The sequence below is a fragment of the Saprolegnia parasitica genome (genome assembly GCF_000151545.1).
Source record: "Saprolegnia parasitica CBS 223.65 unplaced genomic scaffold supercont2.8, whole genome shotgun sequence".
In the NCBI taxonomy this organism is placed as follows: Eukaryota; Oomycota; class Saprolegniomycetes; order Saprolegniales; family Saprolegniaceae; genus Saprolegnia; species Saprolegnia parasitica.
In genome coordinates this window covers 337,053-349,287 of record NW_012156402.1, presented here as the reverse complement: position 1 = coordinate 349,287, position 12,235 = coordinate 337,053, and the positions used below count along the sequence as shown (strand labels likewise).

The 12,235-nt window shown below is 59.4% G+C and overlaps 6 protein-coding genes across 6 annotated transcripts in view; 5 read left to right on the top strand and 1 right to left on the bottom strand.

Annotated features, from left to right (window-relative positions):
* Positions 1-400: 400 nt before the first annotated feature.
* On the top strand, positions 401-886 carry SPRG_03238 (hypothetical protein; the record flags this gene model as incomplete). Its single annotated transcript, XM_012341821.1, has 1 exon — positions 401-886. The coding sequence occupies one exon, from the start codon at positions 401-403 to the stop codon at positions 884-886; it is 486 nt and encodes a 161-aa protein (XP_012197211.1).
* Positions 887-1,909: 1,023 nt separating this feature from the next.
* On the top strand, positions 1,910-5,204 carry SPRG_03237 (valyl-tRNA synthetase). The gene is made up of 2 exons (XM_012341820.1): positions 1,910-2,444; positions 2,503-5,204. The coding sequence occupies exons 1-2, from the start codon at positions 1,935-1,937 to the stop codon at positions 5,167-5,169; spliced, it is 3,177 nt and encodes a 1,058-aa protein (XP_012197210.1). The 5' UTR covers positions 1,910-1,934; the 3' UTR covers positions 5,170-5,204.
* Positions 5,205-5,922: 718 nt separating this feature from the next.
* Positions 5,923-6,804, top strand: SPRG_03236 (hypothetical protein). Its single transcript, XM_012341819.1, has 2 exons — positions 5,923-6,313; positions 6,366-6,804. Exons 1-2 carry the CDS (start codon positions 5,956-5,958, stop codon positions 6,620-6,622), a joined length of 615 nt encoding a protein of 204 aa, XP_012197209.1. The 5' UTR covers positions 5,923-5,955; the 3' UTR covers positions 6,623-6,804.
* A 333-nt stretch (positions 6,805-7,137) lies between these two features.
* SPRG_03235 (LAO/AO transport system ATPase) lies at positions 7,138-8,331 on the bottom strand (the record flags this gene model as incomplete). The annotated part of the gene is made up of 4 exons (XM_012341818.1): positions 7,830-8,331; positions 7,672-7,784; positions 7,572-7,636; positions 7,138-7,513 (listed from the first exon to the last, which is right to left on the bottom strand). Exons 1-4 carry the CDS (start codon positions 8,299-8,301, stop codon positions 7,138-7,140), a joined length of 1,026 nt encoding a protein of 341 aa, XP_012197208.1. The 5' UTR covers positions 8,302-8,331.
* Positions 8,332-8,599: 268 nt separating this feature from the next.
* SPRG_03234 (hypothetical protein) lies at positions 8,600-10,077 on the top strand. The gene is made up of 9 exons (XM_012341817.1): positions 8,600-8,625; positions 8,669-8,780; positions 8,824-8,903; positions 8,949-8,964; positions 9,011-9,092; positions 9,149-9,180; positions 9,232-9,352; positions 9,410-9,618; positions 9,671-10,077. The coding sequence occupies exons 1-9, from the start codon at positions 8,615-8,617 to the stop codon at positions 9,953-9,955; spliced, it is 948 nt and encodes a 315-aa protein (XP_012197207.1). The 5' UTR covers positions 8,600-8,614; the 3' UTR covers positions 9,956-10,077.
* Positions 10,078-11,641: 1,564 nt separating this feature from the next.
* Positions 11,642-12,235, top strand: part of SPRG_19476 (hypothetical protein) — a gene marked incomplete at both ends in the record, with an annotated part of 968 nt that continues 374 nt past the window's right edge. The window contains one exon of the mRNA XM_012342014.1: positions 11,642-12,229. Within this exon, the coding sequence (XP_012197404.1) occupies positions 11,642-12,229 (588 nt within the window). The remainder of the gene's footprint in view (positions 12,230-12,235) is intronic.

Below are 12,235 nucleotides of genomic sequence, written 5' to 3'. Positions count from 1 at the left end.
CTAGTCGACATCAAAAAGAAAGGACAACAATGTACCCTACGTCAGGGGAATCACGAAAGGAGATCCGAGCGCATTTGCTGCCCGGAGCGCAGTGCCCGGAGCGAGGTGCTGGAGACTACTGGTATGTATCAAGGCATGGGACAGTTTGGTTGGTTGTGGCATGGTCGACTTGCACACACTGTCGCCACCATGGCCCGTCGCCGTGTTGCAACAAACTGAAATTTGGCGGCGTGTTGGGACACGTGGTCGATCACTTGCTGCTTGTATACGACGTCTTGAAGATTCGTAACACAGAGCCGCGGGCCTCGACACCATTCAAACCCATGTGCGACAGACACGCAAAAGAAGCCAAATTCCACGCACCGCATTTAGTAATCTCCACGCCCTTGCTTGTATTAGTATGCCGCATCACAGTAAAACTATCAGTGCCCACGTCGTCCTGCGCAACACGGACCTTTTCCATTTGATCGCCGAGTACCAAGGCGGCCTCTACCACGATCTCCAAGCCCATGTTGCGACGGCGTCGTCGGCGTGGCTAGAGATGCTGCACAAAAAGACCTTTGCCGCGCCGCGCCCGCAGCTGCTCTCCGACTACATGGCCCAACAGTCGATGTACGCGTTCTTTGGCCATATTGAGCCGACGAACCAAGCCACGTTTGCATTCCACCTCTCGATTCTGCAAGGCGACGCCCACACGCTCAAGCGCTGGCTGCGTTGCCGTCCGAATTATGCGACCGACGACGCGATCGAGCTGGCGACGTACTGCGACCACGCCGCTCTTGTTGCCGACCTGCGACGCGCCCAAGCTTATCCAGGCGCCTACTGCTTAAAAGACGCCGTGCCACCAAAGAAAGCACTCTCCAAACTGCGCTACATCGAAGCCTAGGCTCGACGAAGCGGATCTCGTCTTCTTATTTAACTCTTATATATTTTCGTACGCTTTGCGGGATCCTGTTGCCTGCGGACAGGACACTCGTAAATCGTTTCTGCAACGAATCGGGACTGCCGACCAGCTTTGGCCGACCAGGTTGCCAACTCCGCTTTGGTCATGAGCCGTATCCAACCGTAACGGCCATATGACGTGGCAGCCTCTCGTCGCACAAAGAGAATCTATGAAAATCATTGACCGAGGACCATGGATTATCCTGATGTAATACACCAGGACTACAGAGATAGAGAGCCGCAAGGTGAGGAGCACAGATGACGTTTGACGCATAAAGCGAACGCTTTCAAGCTTATAGGATAGACTGACAGGATGGCGTGGTATATTTCCTGCCGACGGTATGCACGTTAGAGAGCGAGAGGATGGGAATCATCGCCAGCGCTGGCGCCACTTGGATCCAGACTGACCTCTCGCACTCCCATCCAAGACGGGCGCTGCTCCAGCGGCAAGAATGTTCCGCGCCTTCGAGGAGGCGGCTCCATTTCTTTCAAACCACGAGAGGATCACGGGCGTCTGTCCCTCCTGGGAATGCGCTCTGTGAATGAATGATGCTGCTTCTACATGTACCGGTACCTTGTGGCCAGGACCTACCGGTTAAACTAGGTTTAAACATTGCGTTTTAGCACCATGGAGAGGTTTGTCCTTCGGGACCGCATCCTTGAAGCGGCCACGCACTCCGTTAGGATCCACCAACGCGTGGCAAAGGAGGTTCATGATGAAAGATCCATCGCATTCGACCAACACGCTGCGATAACGTCGTCGTCGTCGCCATCTGCGCCGGATCGTGTTCTAAAACGCGTTTAAACAGCATCTCGGTGGGATTTGACCTGCGGCCCCGACCGCTCAAAAGAAATTTCTATGGGTCAAATACGCACCCAATCCCGTATTTCGCCCTTTTGGGGTGCGGAAAGAGGCCGAAGAGGTGCGCCTTTCTGCTCCCGAGCTCTCGGGGCCGCCTCTCAGCCAGTCGAAGATTTCCGAAACAGCAAGCATGGAGACCCCGAGCGCAGCCGCGCCCGCGCCGGCGCAGCCCGAGGGCGAGAAGCTGAGCAAGAAGGCGCAGAAGAAGGCCGAGAAGGGCAAGCTCAAGCCGGCCAAGGAGAAGGACCCGAACCGCTGGGCGCCCAAGAAGGAGAAGGAGGTCAAGCCCGTGAAGGAAGTCGCGCCGGAGCAGGTGTTTGTGAACCTCACGCCGGCCGGCGAGAAGAAGGACATGACGACCGAGATGGCGGCGGGCTACCAGCCGGTGGCCGTCGAGGCGGCGTGGCAGGCGTGGTGGGAGAAGGAAGGCTACTTCCGCTGCGACGACGCCAAGATCAAGAACGCGCCCAAGGACAAGCGCTTCGTCATGGTGATTCCGCCGCCCAACGTCACGGGCTCGCTCCATTTGGGCCATGCGCTCACGGTCGCCGTCCAAGATACGCTGACGCGCTGGCACCGCATGTTGGGCCACGCGACGCTGTGGGTGCCCGGTACCGATCACGCCGGTATTGCGACGCAGGTACTCCCATCTCCCATCCTCGTCTTGCCCCTCTCATCACATGCATGTATCTCTCTAGTCGGTCGTCGAGAAGCGCCTCATGAAGGACGAGGGCAAGTCGCGCCACGACCTTGGTCGCGACGCGTTCTTGGACCGCGTCTGGGAGTGGAAGAACGAGTACGAGACGCGGATCCACCACCAGTTCCGCAAGGTCGGCTGCTCGGTCGACTGGGAACGCGCGTACTTTTCGATGGACGACCGCTGCACGCGTGCGACGGTCTCGGCCTTCAACCAGCTCTTTGACGAAGGCCTCATCTACCGCGCAACGCGCATGATCAACTGGAGCTGCAAGCTCAAGACGGCGATTTCCGACATTGAGGTCGACTATCTCGACCTCGAGGGCCGCACGAAGCTCGCGGTGCCGGGCCACAACCCGGACCGCAAGTACGAGTTTGGCGTCATCACATCGTTTGCGTACCCGGTCGAGAACTCGACCGAGCAGCTCATCGTGGCCACCACGCGTCTCGAGACGATGCTCGGCGACTCGGCCGTCGCGATCCACCCGGAGGACCCGCGCTACAAGCACCTCCACGGCAAGTTTGTCGTGCATCCGTTCAACAACCGTCGCATCCCGATCATTTGCGACGCCGAGCTCGTCGACATGAGCTTTGGTACGGGCGCGGTCAAGATCACGCCGGCCCACGACCCGAACGATTACGAGTGCGGCAAGCGCCACAACCTCGAGTTCATCACGGTCATTGACGACGACGGCAAGATCAACCCGAACGGCGGTTCGCTCTTTGAGGGCATGATGCGCTACGACGCCCGTGTGGCCATGGAGAAGGCGCTCGCCGAGAAGGGGCTCTTCCACGGCAAGGCCGACAACAAGATGCGTCTCGGCATTTGCTCGCGCTCGGGTGACATTGTCGAGCCGCTCGTCAAGCCCCAGTGGTTTGTCAACTGCCAGCAAATGGCCGACGATGCGATGGCTGCCGTGCGCAACAAGGAGCTCACGATTCTGCCCGAGCACCACGAGAAGACGTGGTTCCGCTGGCTCGAAAACATCCGCGACTGGTGCATCTCGCGCCAGCTCTGGTGGGGCCATCGCATTCCCGCCTACTTTGCAACGATCAAGAACGAGCCGTTTGTCGACCCCAACTCGGAGGCCAACGTCCACCGGTGGGTGGCCGGCACGTCCGAGGCCGATGCGCGCGCCAAGGCGGCCGCGAAGCTCCAGGTGCCCGAGGCCGAAATCGAGCTCAAGCAGGACGACGACGTGCTCGACACGTGGGTCTCGGCCGGTCTCTTCCCGTTTGCAGTCTTTGGCTGGCCCGACAACAAGGAAGAGATGGCCGACTACTACCCGACCGACCTCCTCGAGACGGGCTACGATATCCTCTTCTTCTGGGTCGTGCGCATGGTCTTTATGGGCCAAAAGCTCACGGGCAAGCTGCCGTTCCACACGGTGTATTTGCACTCGATCGTCCGTGACAAGTATGGTCGCAAGATGTCCAAGTCGCTCGGCAACGTGGTCGACCCGCTCGAAGTCATTGCGGGCTGCACGCTCGAGACGCTCCTCGAGAAGCTCGAGAGCGGCAACCTCCCGCCCAAGGAGGTCGAGAAGGCCAAGAAGGGCCAGATGGCCGACTTTCCGCAGGGCATTCCCGAGTGCGGCGCGGACGCGCTTCGCTTTGGCCTCCTCGCGTACCAGCAGCAGGTCGGTGACATCAACTTGGACATCCAGCGCCTCGTGGGCTACCGCAACTTTTGCAACAAGCTCTGGAACGCGACTCGGTTTGCGATGACCAACCTCGAGGGCGGCGCGACCTTCCACGACGGTCTTGCGGCGACCGTGCTCTCGAACAAGTCGGTGGCGCCCCGCGACCGCTTCATTCTGAGCCGCCTCCACGCGACGATTGTGGCGGCCAACACGGCGCTCCAGACGTACTCGTTTGGCGAGGTCACGACGGCCCTCTACAACTTTTGGCTCTATGACGTCTGTGACGTGTACCTCGAGCTCATCAAGCCCGTCATTGCGGGCAAGGATGCGGACGCCAAGAAGACGGCGCAGGAAACCTTGTTCCTTTGCTTGGAAATGGGCCTGCGCCTTCTCCACCCCATCATGCCGTTTGTGACGGAAGAGCTCTGGCAGCGCCTCCCGGGCAAGCGCGCGACGTCGAGTATCGTGATTGCCGCGTACCCGGAAGCGACGGGTGCGATTGCCGCGTGGGCCAACCCGGCCGCCGAAGCCAACATGGAGCTCATCAAGGACATCATCCACGCTGGCCGCTCGCTGCGCGCGGAGTATGGTCTCGCCAACGCCGCCCGCCCGCTCTGCTACCTCAAGTGCACGGACGCGTCGCTCAAGGCGATCATTGAGACGCAGGTCGATGACTTTGGCACGCTGGCCAAGGTCGGCGCGACCACGTGCTTGCTCGAGACGGCGCCGCCGTCGGGCTGCGCGATGCACGTGCTCAACGACAAGCTGCAGCTGCACGTGTCGCTCACGGGCCTTGTGGACTTTGCCAACGAGATCACCAAGCTCGAGAAGAAGCTTCAGAAGATGCTGCCGTCGCTCACGGCGCTCGAGAAGAAGCGCGCGCGTGACGACTACCTCGAGAAGGTCCCGGCCAACGTCCGCGACGCGGATGCAACCAAGTGGGACGCGCTGCAGAAGGAAAAGGTGGCGATCGAGGGCGCGATGGCCATGTTTGCCAAGTGCCAGCTCGACGACGCCAAGGCCTAAGCGCGACCCAATTCATACTATTCGCTTTTGAATGATGTTGTGTGTCCTGACGCATAGTCGGTGGTACGGGCACGGGCGTGAAGGAGGCGGTGGTCGTCGCGCGCTGGCGGTGCTTCTTGATGCCGTTCAATGAGGGCCAAGTAATACGTGTCGCACGTGTTGAATCGGTTGATTCGTCTATCCATGTCTCTCGGACTCTAGCCTATAATAGCTCTATTATCAACGGCTTGGACTCTAGTTTGGTATTAGTATTACCACCAGGTAGAGGTGGCTCGAGTCCCGCCGGTGTCCCTCCTCTCATACTGTGGGCCCTGGTGTCACCACGTCGTTCGAGGCCAAGCCGTGCGAACAAAGCCTTTCAGGAGCTACTACAGCACGGGAGCTACCGTCCTCATTGTAAAAGCTGGGCTGACAAAGCTAATGTCGGGGAATGACCATCAGCAATAGACGGTGCTCTATTCTTATTGACAAGAACTTATGGCGTCAAGACGAACAACTCGATTGCTCGTCGACACGACGTCATGACGTACTAGACGTCCTTTCCACAACGTGGTAGTACTGGCACGTGCTACGGGCGCGTGCTACGGGAGAGCAGGCAAGATCCGCAGCATATCTTGGTAACTGGCGCCTGACACGGGTCGTTTCGCGTTGCACATAGTGCGGATACCGAGGCAAACACTTGCTGTTTGTATGCTCGTGCATTGCAGTTGGCGGGGTGGATATAAATATTACGTACCCTTGGATATCTTCAGAGGAGTTTTGGATCCGCACAGCGCGCAACCAGGCATGGACGCACCACCAACAACAACAACGAGCAGCACGTCGATGTCGATGCCGGTGCCAATGATGATGGAGAAGAAGCTGCCAAGCGCCAGCAAGAAGCACTCGGGCATGAACGGCGGGCGCTGGACCGACGAGGAGCACGAGAGCTTCCTCCTCGGGCTCAACCTCTACGGCCGCGAGTGGAAGCGTGTCGCGTCCAAGATCAAGACGCGGACGTCGGCGCAGATCCGGAGCCACGCCCAAAAGTACTTTGCCAAGTTGGCCAAAGACGCCGAGATGCAGCTCTCAGGCGAGAAGGTCGAGAACCCCGTCAACATGTCGGACGAAGACGACGCCGCGAGCACTGCGCCGAGCGAGGCCGGTACGACAAATAGCCGCTATGCAATATCCCCATCATCATGTTGCTCTTGTAGAAACGGACATGGGCGACCTCAGCCCGCCGCGCAAGCCACGGGATAACGCGAATGACGACTCGTCGATCATTCCGTCCCAAGAAGAGCTCCTCTCGACGGTCGTGTCGCCGGTGCTACGCGAGCGCGTCTCGACGCTTGTCGACGCCGAAGTCTGCGCGCTCCAAGTGCTCTCGTGGTACGCGGCGTCAGCTACCAACACGAACGCCAACTGTCCACCGACGAAGCGGCTGTGCATTGAGGAAAAAAGCCGCAGCTGACGTTGCACATTAAAAAGTCTGGCGCGACGCTCATTCCGCTCGTCCCGCGGGCGCCGCTCGTCGTGCTCTCGAGTACGCCGACCTCCCGCGTCCACGCGGATCCCCTCACGCACTTTTCGGCCATTAGTCTTGCCAAGTCCGTATGATTTAAGCCCCATTGTAGCATACTCTCCTCGTCCCAACGTATCTTTTGGATCGCGAACGCAATGGGATGCGTTTGATTGGCCGAAACAAGCCAATCGATATCGCGCATTGAAAACAACGAGCTGTGATTGGTGCAAAATATAGGCCATGGTGGCATCCAGATCTGAGTGCGGATTCGGCATGTGCCGAATCCAATCTCATCGGGCCAAATAAAAAGAAGATGGTACAGACAGTAGTGGGCAGAAGGGAGGTCACGATTGCGGGAACAGAAGGAGGTGCCAACGAGTCGACGAGCCACCGAACATTGTACTAGTATGTATGCATCTGCGATCTTGGCCTCGGGTTGGGATGCGTTGGCATCAAGGCCGTTGTTAGTTGTTTTTCGGGTGGGCCAGAAAATCGTCGAGGAGCTTCCGCGCCGCGGACCGCGGGCTTATAAAGCCGTGCGCGAGGTCGGGCGCGAGCGTCGACGCTTCGTGCTTGACAAAGTGGTTCTTCTTGGCCATCGCCATGAGCTCTTGGTGCAACTGGTTCCACATCCACTTGGAGGACTGACGCGCGCGTTTGGCTTCAATCTTGTGGACAGCGTTCATTGTATTGCGAAATTCGGTGAGGACGTCCCAGACAGCGTCGATGCCGTCGCCTTCGCGCGCCGAACACATCTTGACCGTTGGCTTCCACTCGGGCTCCTTGCGCCGCGCGAGCTGGAGCGCATGCATGTAGTCGACCGCCGTGTGCTTGGCCGGCCTAGAAGACACCATGCAATGGCTTTGCTAACATCGACGATTCGAGCAGAGAATCGTACGTCTTGAGCTCGCCGTCGGCCTTGTTGACGACGACCACGTCGGCGATTTCCATGATGCCTTCTTGCTGCCTTGAAGCTCGTCGCCGCCCGCGGGAGGCACGAGAAGCATGACCATATCGACCGTGTCGTCGATGATGATCTCGCTTTGGCCCAAGCCGACGCTCTCGACCAAGACAATGTCGTAGCCGCACGCTTCGCAGAGCAGCACGATCTCTACAGCTGTGCCTGAGTCTACAATGTCGACGGCGAAGTAGGTACCGTTGGTGTGCTGGGCGACACCACCGAGCGTTCCGCGCGTCGGCGACGGGCGCACAAAGGCGTCAGGGCTGTTGGAGAGGTGCGTCATGCGCGTCTTGTCGCCGAGGATCGAGCCACCGGTGACGGACGACGACGGGTCGATCGCGAGGACCGCGACCTTGTGGCCCTTCTTTGTCAAGGACAAGCCGAGAGTCTCGATGAAGGTCGACTTGCCCGCGCCAGGCGGGCCCGCAATGCCAATGCGGAACGACGTCGCGTGGCCTTGATGCGTCGCCGTCGTCGTGCGATCGGCGAGCGCCTTGCGCTGCTCGAGCACATGGTCGAGGAGCAGCTCGGCTTGGAAGCGGTCGCGGGGCAGCGTCGACTCGACGAGTGTGATCGAGCGCGCGAGGGACGTCCGCGCGACGGCGCTGGACGCGCCGTGGAAGAGGCCGTCGATGAGGCGCTTCGTCGCCGGTAGCAAGGCTGTCATCTTGTCTGTGGCCCAAAAATCCCGTCCACTTTGATCTTCAACATTCGTTTTAAGAGGTTTGCATACCGGCTTGTATTCGCAAGGTGGCATCGGTCGTCTTGGATTCGGCATGGCACGTGCCCGATGGCCGACACGCCGCATGCACGTGCTTGGTACGCGGCGGCCTCTCCAGCGTACGGGCCATACCAACGTGGCACGTGTGGCACGTGCACACAGTCCCACATCACCCTATTTCGCGTCGATCCCGACATACACTATTTCCCACTAAATGTGGCACATGCCATGCACATCCTCATCACCTCCGAGCCACAACATGGCCACGGCGTAAGGTCGTGTTGACGGGCGTCGCCGGCTCACGCGCGCGTAGGCCCCAGAAGGCCTTCTTGGCGTACATCTACGCGCTCTTCCCAGGCTTCGTGGGCCTCCTAGCGTTCATCGCATCGCGGCTGCCACCCTACGGCGCGCTGCTTGTGCTCGCGGTACCTTCCGCTGTCGCCGCGCCTCGCCGCTCATGGCTCGTAGCTCTTTCTTCACGCCAATGTAGTTGATCGCGCCGCGTACAATGGCAAAGGCCGCGTCGTACGCTTCTTGCGCACATCTAGGTAGTGCCCGCGAGTGCTGTGCCTCCTCATCTCGCTTCGTCCTAGGCTCTGGGAGTACGCGGTACGTGGACACCTGCAACGACGATCGAGAGGCGATGCATATGTAGCGTCTCTACTTTCCGCACACGCTGCACCAAGACGACGAGCTGGATGCGACCAAGAACTACTTCTTCATCGCCCATCCGCACGGTGGACCTCCTCTAATCCGTGCTGCCGACGATTGCATGCTCATGCAACGTCGTTAGGCATCATTGGCATTAGCATTTGGATGGCCTTTGTACAAACGTCTCTCTGTATGGACAGCACTTCGTCTGATATCACCGTGCAGGGCGGCGACTCGCTCCACTTTTCACGCAAAAACAAGAATTTGGACATTGCGCTCGCCACGGTCGGCGTCAACTTTCGCGTCCCGCTCTGGAAGGACCTGCTTCTCGCCCTGGGCTTTGTCGGTGCGTTCTCGTGCTGCCACGTGGTCGATCCATCTTGATACGTTGATACGTTGATAGACGCGAGCTACACGTCGCTCTCAAACGTCCTTGGCTGTGGCCGGTCGGCCTGTCTCGTGGTCGGCGGCGCGCAAGAGGCGCTCGAGTCGCACCCGGGCACGAACCGGCTCGTTCTCAACCGCCGCAAAGGCTTTGTCAAGCTCGCTCTGCAGCACGGCGTGCCCCTCGTGCCCGTCTACACGTTTGGCGAGACGGACCTCTTCACGCAGGTAGAGTTCCGAGCATACCTGAGGACGACCTGATATTCATGGCATGTAATAGGTGGCCAACCCCATGGGCTCGCTGCTCCGAAATGTCCAAGAAAAGCTCCTCAAGACGTTTACGTTTTCGATGCCGTGCGTCACGAGTGGCCCGCTGCCGATGAGTACGCCGCTGCACACGGTCGTGGGGTCGCCGGTCGTCGTGCCCAAGCGGGCGGCGCCGACGCAGGCCGAGATTGATTTGTACCACGCCAAGTACGTCGACGCGGTCAAGGCGCTCTTCCAGGAGCACCAGATGTCGTTTTACAAGGGCAAGGCTGGCACCGACCTTGAGATTGTGCTCTGATCGAGCGTGTCGACTGCTATGAGTCCGAGTTGTGCAGAGGGGCTCAAGGGAATTAGTTCACTCCCTTGAGAGGCCATAACGCCGTCAATGAAACTGGGCCTTTCAAGGACTTGCATGTCGGCCACAATGGAGCCGTTCTTGCTTGGCGTATCGTTGGACAAGAGATAGCACTACGTGGTACTAGTAGCTGGTTTCGTCGAGGCCCAGCTCGTAGAATGAAGAGGTTTTTTAAGTCTCTCGAAAATTCGTCAAGGCTGTGAGCTTTCCTCGGGCAACTGCCTCCGTCGCTGATTAGCTGCAAGGGAATGAGCCATTTTACTCCTTTGTTGGCTGCCTCTTTTCTACCTGCTCGACTCCACAGTGGACAAGCACGGGAACCCAGTCCACCCTGTTCGCTCTTGCCTGGTTTCTCTCGTGAGAGTTTGACGTGGTATCTCCATTGAGCATTCGAGGTCGCAGAATGTCGACCTTTTGACGCGCCAAGTGAGCCCAAGGCAACGAGGTTATGTAATGAACGCATGCTCATACCGCTCGCAACGACCCTGCCACCGCTGCAACACGCTCACTATGTACGAGCAAGATCGTCCTCCTCTTCGTCCACCAGGCCAGCGCAGACCAGGCAAGTTGATACGCACCCCTCGAAACCTGGGTCTTGCGTAGCAATTCAATTTGCACTTGCGGCGCTGACAGTTCGGGGGCGGAATGAACGGCATTTTTACGATCCGCGGCAATTTTTCAAACCTTTGCACGCAGCGTTATGCCTTGAACGGCTTTGCCACCGACAAATTTGTCTGCAAGCAGAGACGCAAAGTAGGAAGAGGTTGCAGTGCCCCGTTCCACCCTTGCACGCTCGCTGCAGCGTCAACGGTCGAAACCGAGCTTCCACGCTTTGCGCCGCAACGAGTAGCCACGCCCTCGAGCACCCAAGCAGCGTCGCCGTCCAGCACAACCCCGAAACATGATGATAAATCCGAGATCTCGGCCAGAAGACTCGGGCGGTTGTAATGGCATGGTCAGTGGGAGTGGGATCTCGGTGCGCTTTTCCGCCAAGATATGGGTGCGCTTTTCCTCCGTCGCCCTAATATCACACGGACAAAGTTTGCGGCTCCATTTTTCTCGAAACGCCTTCGATTGCTTCTCCGCGAGAAGAAACATGTAAGTCCTGCTCCACGGCATGTACGGACGTTGACCAAAGCACATAGCAAGCCCCCTTGTGACGATGGGGCCGCCGCACACCGAGCTCGATTTTCGCCGAATGAGGTGCGCTTCTCGCGCACGGCCGGGCGCATTTCGCCCATTTGGTGCGCTTTCTGTGACAGGCGTGTGCGCTGAAAATTTTGCGCCATTTAGGAGGCGTGCGTTTAGCGTCTTGGTTGCGGTGCGTGGAAGCGTCGCGTGCTGTGCTCGCGTCCATTCCACCGGCGCCGGCGTCTTTGGGCAAGGCGAGCGGTGCGTGATTCTAGCCAGCTGGAACGCGGTGCGTAATGCATTAAAATCACAACCACTACACTTGGGGTTTGTATGTCATGGTATAAAATGCGATCCGGCCAGTTGTCGCGCGCGCCACCTGCTACTGAAGCGCCCGAGTGTCTTGGGCTTTGTATGCGGCACTGGTCCGGCTCGCAGTAGCTACCGATAGTGCAGCAGCATTCGGAAACTTACCCAAGAGCTGGCAAGACGACGATAATGAAGACGCCCGTGATGTCGCTCCTCGCCCTCGCCTCGACCGTGGCCGCGACGCAAGTGAGCGTCTGCCGTGACGCCACGTATGACATTGCCGGCGCGATCTGCGCGGGCGCCGGGCCGGCGCCGACCGGCATTGCGTGCCCGTTGAAGGGCACAGCGGCCAAGAAGGACTGCCACCCGTACCTGCCCTCGTACGACGCGGCGACGCAGACCTGCATTGCCAAGGAGGACGCCAAGTGCGTGAAGCTCGCGAGCGGGGCCTGGGGCTGCGCGTTCCCGTCCATGCCGTGCGGCCCATCGACGCCGCAGTGCGACACGATCTCGGTGCCGACGACGTGCGCGTCGTGGGACTATAGCGAGGCCGAGACGCCGAGCGAAATCAACTTTGACATTTCGGGCGCGCCAGCGTCGTGGTTTGTCGCAACGGGCCCGCTGCCCGACTACCAGGTTGGCTGCCTCGATGGGTCGCCCGTGCAGCCGTTGAACCCGCCGACACCGAAGCCGTCGATCCCCACGCCGGCTCCGTCGGTGCCCACGCCGGCTCCGTCGGTGCCCACGCCGGCTCCCATCGGTGCCCACGCCGGCTCCGTCGGT

Excerpts from the sequence above, each read along its gene's own strand:
- SPRG_03234 (XM_012341817.1), top strand. Across the intron at positions 9,181-9,231 it reads TTAGCATTTGGATGGCCTTT|GGCGGCGACTCGCTCCACTT; the intron begins GTACAAACGTCT and ends ATCACCGTGCAG. Across the intron at positions 9,353-9,409 it reads TCTCGCCCTGGGCTTTGTCG|ACGCGAGCTACACGTCGCTC; the intron begins GTGCGTTCTCGT and ends ATACGTTGATAG.
- SPRG_03236 (XM_012341819.1), top strand. The coding sequence starts at position 5,956 with ATGGACGCACCACCAACAACAACAACGAGCAGCACGTCGATGTCGATG. Across the intron at positions 6,314-6,365 it reads CACTGCGCCGAGCGAGGCCG|AAACGGACATGGGCGACCTC; the intron begins GTACGACAAATA and ends TTGCTCTTGTAG.
- SPRG_03237 (XM_012341820.1), top strand. The coding sequence starts at position 1,935 with ATGGAGACCCCGAGCGCAGCCGCGCCCGCGCCGGCGCAGCCCGAGGGC. Across the intron at positions 2,445-2,502 it reads ACGCCGGTATTGCGACGCAG|TCGGTCGTCGAGAAGCGCCT; the intron begins GTACTCCCATCT and ends GTATCTCTCTAG.